Here is a 9,866-nt window from a genome sequence, read left to right as displayed (position 1 = left end):
AGCCTGGTTCTGCTGGAGGTTTTTTTCCCGTTAAAAGGGAGATTTTCCTCTCCACTGTCGCTACAAGCATGCTTAGTGTGAGCTATTGCTGAAGAGTCAATGCAATCAACTGGCTTTCCTTAGATAAAAAACTTTGAATCAATTTGACTGGTTGAAATGTAAAGGGCCTTGAGATGACTTGTGTTGTGAATTGGCGCTATAGAAATAAACTAAATTGAATTGAATGGTCTAATTTACCTTTTAAAGAATTTATTTCTAAATCTGATATTGCTTCCAAATGAACATCTTGCAGCTCTTATTGGATCTATAACTGAGCTAATTAACATCAGAAATCTCTTGGTACATGTAACGCTTCCTTATGCTTACTTTTTTTGTCATTTCATTTTAAGGACCGTGGAATAAAATGGGGTTAATAATAAATTTTTTTTTTCTTAATGAAAATCAAAGTAGTATCTTATGACATTATAAACAAGATATATTCAATCTTGATCGGTGATTAAATATTAATGTTGAGTACTGCTGTATTTGTTGTGGCCTAATTCAAGAACTACTGAACAATTTATGTTTTTCCACCGTTTCCTTAAATGTTGTGGATAAATGTAAAGAATTAAATAGCGATAAGAGGAAATGAACTGAGATGAGCAAACCTCTCTTCTAATCTTACATCAACTATCTCATTAAGGCACCTTTATCAGTGATCTTTAACATTCAAAGGGTTCAGAGAAAAATTTAGTTTAGATTTTTTTAATTAAATTCTTTTTCCATTTCTTTTTATTTCTGTACATATTTGTTGATAAAAAATATATTTTGTTACCTGCATTTTGCATAAAATGCAACTTGTAAAACCCGATATGACCACTAGATGTCACTATGGGGCAGCATGAAAGCAAGTTCTTATTTTAGTGCAACATTTATGAATCTGCTGTTCAAAGTCTTGGGAAATAAAAATAAAACAAAACAAGCAGCATATAATTACCAAGTATGAAGTAGAACAAAGTGCACTGGAACCAAATTAGGAACTTGATTAAAAATTAAATCTACTTTTGATCTAAGATCGTCGCCCAGGATATCTTAACATTTTAGTGTCCCACAATAAAGAGCTAAGCCAGTTTAGGTCATGCCCGTTATGGCAGATATTTTTATTTTCATAGTGATAAATACCTGACAGCATGGGATTATGCTTTATTAAGGCCAGTTTATTAAAGGTAAAAAAATATATGTTAAAACAAAACCTTAAAGGGTGAACAGTCAGATAATTGTGTTGATTTCACAGGAAAACTGAAGCCGTTACTCTGAATTAGAGATCAACGGGTTTTTGAAATGAAAGTGCTGCCGTATGTTTTGGGAAGCGATTCTTGAGGCCATAATCAAAACGATACAATGATAACAAATGTTACATGAAATGAATAATTTTCTAATGCATCAAAGAAAAGTGGACAGCAAATGCAGGCATTTGCAATGCAAACACCAATAATTGACCTTAAGCCCGAAACTCCAGACCACCTGTGCTAAACAAAGCCTACATCCTCCGCTGTTCCTCCCGTCTTGCTCCGCTCCGACATCCTTGGAGCTCGAGGAGAGCATGCATGATATTATTTCTTAAATTAAAAGGAGCAAAACATGTGGAAATGAAAGCTTAATTTAATATGACACATTAAAAAACTCCCCATCAGTATCCAGCATGTGTGCAGTTTCTGCCCAAATATTTTCTTTTTGTTGTGGATTATTGTAACAGGGATAACTAGGATCATACATAGTTTTTATAAACAGTTTTTTCTCTACTTCCAAACTCAGCATCTCTTCATCCATGCAAGACAACAAGAAGTTTCCTTAATATTTTGATTGAGATGAGAAATCTGCTTCCTGGTATGTTGAAGCACCGATAGTTTGCATCCAATCATTTAATTAAACGTCCTTTGATTTTGGGAATTTATAAGAATTATGCTCTAATTTGTAGTTACCGATCTATCGTTACTATAACTTGTCAAACCGGATCTTCTCGCCGTTCTTTGTCCTGTTTGGTGCGATTGCAATTGCGGATCTTGCCCTGGCCAGAGCGGAGCAAAAAAATAGCTTGACTCCGTATTTTTACGGTGAAGTACGGAGAAGAGGCGAGGGGGGCTGTGACGGAGTATGTGGTATCTGGGGGTAAGGCATCGCTGCTAAAAGCACTAATGAATCAGCCAACACAAAAAAAAATATGAAAATATCATCTGGCCAATGCATCAGTCTCCCTCTACTCTGAATATGTAAGAAAATATTTCAAATCTCATGACATGGGAAAGCTTTTCCAACCACAATGAATTTTATTGCTAATGATGTGAAGTTATGTTAAAGAAGGTATCATGTTTTGGACCTACCTGTACACTGAGATCCAGGGAAAAGGGGTGAACAAATAGTGTTCTGCCACCAGAACTCGTCTTGCTGGCCGCCCATTCCTCCCTGCCCGCTTCTGTTTAACAGAGGAAACTGGACAAGACAAAGAAGAAGCACAGATCAACGATTCTGGAAAAAATTCACCACTACGCCATCTGCAACAACTGGGTTAAGAACTTCCAAGATATCCTTACCTCTGGCATGTCGCCAACATAGTCGTAGGCAATCCCATACTTGGGGATCTGACCAGCTGGTGAACATAAATTGGACTGCTTCGGTTCTGAAGATTCTTCCGGTTGAGTCCTGTCCACATCCGCCTGTCCGCCTGCGCTCGACGCGGCTGTTTTGCAGCTCAAGCCGCTCTCCTGCTCGGCAATCGGCAGAAGCGTGCTTGAACCCTCTTGTGAATCCAAAGAAGTCTGGGCGCTCTTCTCCATGCCAGACTTCTTTAATCTGGGTAAAAATTTACCAGATTCCAGTTCTGACTTCCCGTAATAAGGCCCCTCACACTCTGCGTCGTCCTCCAGAGGTTTGAGGTCGGCCTGAGGATCATCAAACACGTCCACTGGCGCCACTACGGGAAAACTCATCTCCTCTTTGTCAGTCTCGGCCTCCGAGTCGCTAACTCCAACTGGAGACAACTCTGAGGCTGATATTGGTCGGAAATGAGTCCTGGGTGAAATGCGAATGGCTCTATACTGCGTCCGATTGATGCCGTAGAGTCGAGTTTGGAAGGCTTCGCTCTCGGAATCAGAGCAAAGAATGGATTTGGGCTTGAATCCCGGACTGAAAGTAGCCATGTCCTCAGGCTCAAACGAACACTCGACGTGGAGGACTTGAGAGAAGGGGTTATTCAGGTTAAAGGATGCAAACGGATATTCTAAATCTTGCTCGTCTCTACGCAAGCTGCTGTAAGATCCAAGCAAATCTTCATGGAAGATCAAAGAAAATCCCTTATTCAATCCATCACCGCCTCCCCTGATGGCCTGATCGCTCTGCCCGAATGAAACGAGGGGCCTCCATAGGGGCCGGTGTCCGGGCGCGAAGCAGCTGCCTGCGTTCATGAACACATCTCTGCCAGTGATGGTGAGCATGTCTGAGCTGGAAGCGGCCGCAGTGGTGCACTGTAGCAAGCTCTCTTGAGTATCACTCGGTGGCACGACGGCCCAGTTCTTATCGCCGCTTAGTGTTTTCAACTCTCCATACACCCCTCCAAGGATGAACGATGTACTTTCCTTGTCAGAGTTCAAGTCCCAAGGCTTGGACGGAGTCATGTAATCCCCAGCGGCATCTACTTTGGAGAGTTTGTTTTTGGCTAAGTCCTGTTCTTCTTTCTTGCCTTCCCAGAGCCGATACTCTGATCGCTGCACAGCTTTTTTCTGAGGCCCCTGAACCGGAACGCCTTTTGTCTGGACCTCTGGACACCGGCAACAGCAAGTGCCCGACTCGTCTGAAAAGAGTCCCTCGCTTGGCTTTTCTGCTCCGTCTTTTGACGCGGCAGATTTCCTGTCTCCGATTGCGGTCCAAATGTCTTTTATGATCCCTGAGCTGTAATCGTCACTCTGTTGGTTTGCGTTGTCTGAAAACATGTCTGTGCTGTACTGTTTGCCGTCGTCCTTCTCTAGCGCTATGCCGCAAACGGACTCCAATTTGGACTTTTTGGTAAAGGTCTGATTGGGTGCTGTGCTAACGCAAATTTTTTCATTCTTTTTGCTTGAGTCCTCTTGCAAAAACTCCAATATTTCATCTTCTAGATATGTACCCGAAAGAGGAGGGATCACTCGGTCCGGTTCGTCTCGGCCAATCTGAGCAGCGTCCTCTGCTAGAGCATATCCCTGTTCATTGTCCGACCGAGTCTCCTCCGAATGGGACCACGGACTGCAGGTTCGCGTCGATAGGTTAGAACAGTGTTCCGTTTCGTCAAAGGCACTATTTTTGGTCCATATCAGCAAGCGGGACTGTTTGTTAGAATGCGGGTCGAGACCGCTACTAGAGATGGGGATGTTTTCGTGACCGACAGAAAGCGAGTCGCGGGGGAAAGGGAAGGTGGCACTGTCGCACTGGACCTTGAAAAGAGGGAAGCAGAATGGATCCAATCCGGATGGCTCGCTGGGAGCTTCAGGTACTGGCGGTTCTTCCAGAGGTCTAGAGAGCTTGCTCAGGGTCAATGAGACACTGTCCAGCAGAGGAGAGAGCCGAACAGGAGAATCTCCGAGGAAACCTTCGCCATCTACATCTTCGGAAGAAGACTGTGAGTAACAGCCCCACACTTGTACCATGTTTTCAAGGTCGTCCATTAGAAACCCAACGGTTCCCGAAGCTTCCTGTGACTCTGCCTGTATTGCACTTCCCCCTTGCTGCTCAAGGCCGTCTAACACCAAACAGCATTCTGCCTCGTTTTCTCCTTGTTCTTTGCTTTTCTGTCGAATCAGGCTTAAGATCCGACTCTCTTGTATCGCATCTGAGGCACTAGTATCCAATATGGATTGATAAATGTCAACTTCATAGAAGTCGGTGAATTCAGACAGATGCTTGTCATCTAAATCTCTACTATCTTCTGGCTGAGGGCAGCAGGAAGTTTCATTGAGGTCAGCAGCTTCATCGTCCGCGTCGCCGGACGCTTCCACAAAGTGCCCGTCCACAAACGAGCCCGCCGCTAAGTAGGTCCGCTGGTAGTTCTCGCTGGCGATGCAGATTCCCTGGATTTTTTCTGGTAGCCTGTCCATATCTGCAGAGAAGCCGAAGCCATCAGGAGAGCTAACCTTGCTGCGATATTTTGTTTCCAGCTTACTTTGACAGCTGCTGAATGGTACAAAGTACTCAGTGATGGGCTCAGTGTACCAAAGCGGCTCCTCCTTGTACTCCTTTTTGTTTCTAGCCTCCACTGCAGACTCTCTGACTTCCAGCCAGCCAAGCTCTTTACGAATCTCCTTTAGCGGCCTCTTTCCTCTCTTGTAAAGCTGTGGTTGTTTAGCAGCTCCGCCAGTCGCGCTGCTACCGCGCACCCCCGCGTTTCTTCTTTCCTCCTTATCGCCAACCTTCATCTGCAGCTTCACCTGCCCGTTGTTGCGTGTCTTCTTGTTCTTTGCAGCCTCCCTGGATTTGTGCCTTACTCTAACGGTTTTGCTTCTGGATGATTTCGTGTCAGCCTGGTTCCCACTGGAGCTGGAGCCTTCCTCGCTGGAACCAGAAGACCAGGATCTGGGTCGGTATTTGCCTTCAGATCTGTGTCTCATCTGTCTCTTGGAGTGGCTGATGGACTTTTCCTCCGCTGCCGCACCGCCATGGCCTCGGTTTTCTTTCTCCTTCTTGCCCCGGCGTTGATGACCTCTCTCACTGGTCGCAGTAGGGATGGTACTACACGCCTCCAGGTTTCGCTCTTTAGCAGCCTCACCATCACTGTTGCAGTCTTTGGGGGAAGATGTGTCTGTGCTGGTTTGTGGAGCTGCAGAGGATGATGAACTGGAGTAAGTGCAGGCCTTGGCCTTGTTCCACACCGTCATGATCTCTTGGAGACAAACAGGCTTTTCGGACAGAGGGGGAAATGCTTCATAATACCTGCAGTCACATGAGAAACAGAAAAGGCGGCTCAATTGTAACAAGTTTATCAAACTTTATCAGGTTTCATGCCTTAAATATATTTACAAGAATATAATGCTAACAAGCTAAAATAATAGATTATAAATAATGCAATTAACATTGATAAGAAATGTACTGAAGTTCATCTAAAATTGATCAAATTTTACATTCATTGCAAAGTAAACTTGAAAACTACTCTTTTGAAGAAATCTTGAACTCCAGTTTATCGAAATACTTTAATAAAGTTTTCATTATTGCTAAACAAAAGGAAAAGATCCAAAACATGTAGAAAATCCATAAAGTATCGAAATTTATTATTTTGCTCCTATTGAGGATATGGCAAAACATTTTAAGGATGTATAGATTTAATTTTGCTCCATCATTGCTGAAAGCAAAGAACAGGTTATATAAATGGAAATTTGAAGAGAAAAAAAAAATGTATTCCAGATCTAATTTTTTCCCCCAATGTTATTCTTTCAAATGTTATGTTTTCAAATATTTTATCAAAACCTTTTTTAAACTGATTTTATGTTTTTGATCTGAGTTTTATGAATTTAATTCTTTTCAAATCACCTTCTCTTGACTTTAAGCCCAATTCAAATGCTCTTGAGCTACACACTGACCAATAGAAATGTCTTAGCTCCTCACTATCGCGGAAAGCCTTGAAAATGCAAATTGAAAAGAATGAAATTTGTAAAACTTGATTTGAAAAAGAAAAGTTTGATTAAAAAGAAAGCAAATATTAAATCTGTAAAAAAAAAAAAAAAAAGAAAATCTTGAGAATAAAAACTGTAAAAGAAGTTTTTGAGAAAGCAAACTCTCCAAAACGGCAAAATTATGCTAAAAACCCTTTTTTAAATTAAAACATATTTCAAGGTTTTATTTCTGGATTGAATTTTTCTAGTTTCAATTTAAAAAATGTGTTTTTCAAATTTCTCTATGGAAAGCTATTTGCTTGCAACAATAATGGAACAGAACTCACTTGACAATGACGCTTTTAAACATTTTAATCTGTAAAGAGACTGCTGATGGAAATGTCCATCAGCCGCAATGGTACCGAGCTTTATGACGCGTTCTCTGGATTATTAGAGAGTTTGAAACCAGAAAATATTCTTTCATTCAAAGAACTTTACTTTACTTTACTATTTACTTTAGAAAAATCTGGTTTGGATAATTTTTTTCTGCGACCTGCTCATAGTTTCTTAAACTGGGCATATATGGTACGATTTTTTTGCCCTTTTCGGGGAAATTGTCCAGTTGTGCGAGAATTTTTCTATCAGGCCGACTTTCAGCCTGATTGTACGTCATGTAGTGTATGGGGGGGTAACGACAGGAGATCAGCCTCTCACGACCGCCTCCCGATCAGGAATCGTAGGGTCGGCAGAAAATCAAACGCTTGAAATTCAGTCGGCCATCGTAAGCAAATCGCTCGGTGGGCATGCGGGTGAAATGAAGTTATTTCCGTAAAGTTGACAGACCGTAGTAGCCACGTTTGCTCAACCATGTCTTTGACTAAATACATCGTCACCTTTTCTTTTTAAGGCTTTTAGCGCCAAAAATCGCACAAATTGCCAAGGCAGCGCGTTTCACTCTAGTTAGCTTCATATTTAACAGAAGGCACACTGGAAAAAAACGATCTAGAAATAAGTAAAAATGTTAAGTAGTTAATTTGAGAAGGTAAATGAGATAGTTTGCCAATGGAATGAGTATGTTTGTCTTCTAATCGTTTGGATTCTGGATAGACGAGTCGGAGTAGCGCCATCTCACTGCGGAGCTTTCAACGTGGTTTTTAGCCGTACAGTGAGAGCAGGTAGATCGCATCAGAGCGTCATGTCGTGTGAGAACATACATTTTGAGCTGTGAACTCAAACTGTACGACGAAACCTTGCAGTTTCGTCGTACATTGTGAGCTGTAGCTGCGTGCAATGCTTGAAAAAAATCGTACCAAGTATGCCCGGCTTTATGGATCTGTTCTGTTGTGCTAACTTACATTTCCACCTGGTCCTTAGAAGAGGGTGACTCGGCACGCTCTGGTGACTGACAGCCATCCGATTTCTTTTGAATCCGTTTCTCTTCTGGACAATGAATGAAAAACATCTTAGTAACAGTTTAGCTGTATGTTTCTTAGCTTCAACAAAACTTGAAGAAGGAATATCAGTTTCATACCTTTCTGTTTGTTTTGGATGTCCTTAAGTTTGGAGCAGAGCTCCTCAACCAGGCTCTCAATTCCAGAGTTCTGCACCAGAGACAAAAACAAGAGAAATATTTGAGATCTTTCCAACATCTGAAGCAATGCAGGTATGAAAACGTTGCGCTCCGGTAATACCTTTTGTAAATACTGGTTGTACTAATCTTCAAGTTTGCCAAATTTGAACAATAGAAAAAGCTAAGAACTGCAGCTTATTTTTACACATAAGTTGATGACTGATGTTGAAAGACTCTAGCCTGAGGAAAGAATGGCTGCTATAAGAAAACAAAGAGTGATGAAAGGCCAGCAGCTAGCAGCTCCAGCCAGCTGATCTGTGACAGTTTAGGCATGCTGAGCCAGGAGCTACATCTAAGCAGGAGTGAGCAAACGCTTTCACAAAGAAAGCGGTGAATTACTGCTGGAATGAAGCAACAACACAGGTTTGTAGCCAACGTAACCACAGGCGCTAGCAACGCCACTGCTCTTTTTTACATAACAGCTTGTCATGATAGGTTCCTGTTGCACCACTGGCCCTAAAACAGTCTGAATCAGAGTGATTCTGTTTCCTCCTGCAGAGCCGCTAATGCCGGTCAGCTGACCTGAACGGCTTTGCTGCAATCACGTGCAAAGCTTTCTGCTTTAAGAAAACAGAGAGGAGCAGGACACCGCACTCGTCTTGCAGACCTTCCTCCTCCCACCCTCCAGCTTTTGTTGCATCATCTGAAGCTCACCCCGTTTAAGAGAATGATGGAACAGAGCCATGTCTGTTTCCTTTTTTCCTCAGAAACAGGAATGGATATTAGTCCAGGGCTTTTTTTAAATTCAGATCCAAAATTCAACCTTAACGATGAGGAACTAAGCCAAAGCCGCCCAGTCAGATAAGATGACGAGGCATTTCCAGCACAGAACAGATCTTCCCTTTTCAGTGCTTTGACCCAGCTGCACTCACTGCTGATAAGTAGTGACTCACTCAACAAAAGGGCTGCATGGCTTCACCTAAACGACAATGAGCAACATACTAATATGTTGCTGCCCCTCCAAGGTTCTCATGCTTCGTCACTGAGCAAACAGAAACCATCCAGTATGTTGTTTGTTTTCGCCACAGACGGACAAAACGAAAGTGTTTTTTTTTTTTTATCATTTGGTCTTTTAGAGCTACGTATTTTTATTCATTTTTTCCATTTTGGGGTAAATTGTTGCCAGTGTTGCAGATCTAGAAACCTTTGCAAATCACTAGATTCAGGTCAGGGGGAAAGGTTGGATTGTTTCAGGTCACTGTCCTGCTGGGAGATGAACCTCTGGCCCACAGGGTGAAGGGTTTTCCTCCCTTTCAACAGGTTGTAGTAAAAATGACCCTCCATTCATCTCCCTCACAGCATTATCTGCCATTAGGAGGTTTCATAAGGGTTCCTACCTCACCGTGTCCCATTCATGGCTTGTAGCTAGGGCTGGGTAAAAAAAAAAAAATCCATTTTGAATCGATTCCTTTACATTTTTGCAAAATCGATCTCTAGGGAATGAGATCGATTAGCTTTATAGTGACATTCGAATTCAAATGAGCAGGAAAGATGCACTCAAGATTACTTCAAGCCAATAGCTTGACTGAAGATGTGACTGTGTCACGTCCGCTGGCTCGAGAGGCTTCACTTTTTCACTTTTCACAAGCAACTTTGCACTTATGAGACCGTTCTGTTCACATCTCAAGTTTAAACTGTCTGATTTA

The 9,866-nt window shown here is 42.3% G+C and overlaps 1 protein-coding gene across 1 annotated transcript in view; it reads right to left on the bottom strand.

The window, feature by feature from the left end:
- kiaa0232 (KIAA0232 ortholog) overlaps window positions 1–9,866 on the bottom strand; it is a 27,681-nt gene that overhangs the window by 4,551 nt on the left and 13,264 nt on the right. Inside the window, exons 3-7 of the mRNA XM_015393234.1 lie at window positions 8,743–8,780; window positions 8,122–8,281; window positions 7,946–8,030; window positions 2,571–5,934; window positions 2,361–2,469 (exon numbers count right to left, since the gene is read on the bottom strand). Of these exons, the coding sequence (XP_015248720.1) occupies window positions 2,361–2,469; window positions 2,571–5,934; window positions 7,946–8,030; window positions 8,122–8,281; window positions 8,743–8,780 (3,756 nt within the window). The remainder of the gene's footprint in view (window positions 1–2,360; window positions 2,470–2,570; window positions 5,935–7,945; window positions 8,031–8,121; window positions 8,282–8,742; window positions 8,781–9,866) is intronic.

This window comes from Cyprinodon variegatus, unplaced genomic scaffold, assembly GCF_000732505.1.
Source record: "Cyprinodon variegatus isolate N-32 unplaced genomic scaffold, C_variegatus-1.0 Scaffold631, whole genome shotgun sequence".
Classification (NCBI taxonomy): Eukaryota; Metazoa; Chordata; class Actinopteri; order Cyprinodontiformes; family Cyprinodontidae; genus Cyprinodon; species Cyprinodon variegatus.
The sequence above is the reverse complement of the archived record's forward strand: the minus strand, read 5'-3'. Positions and strand labels throughout refer to the sequence as shown.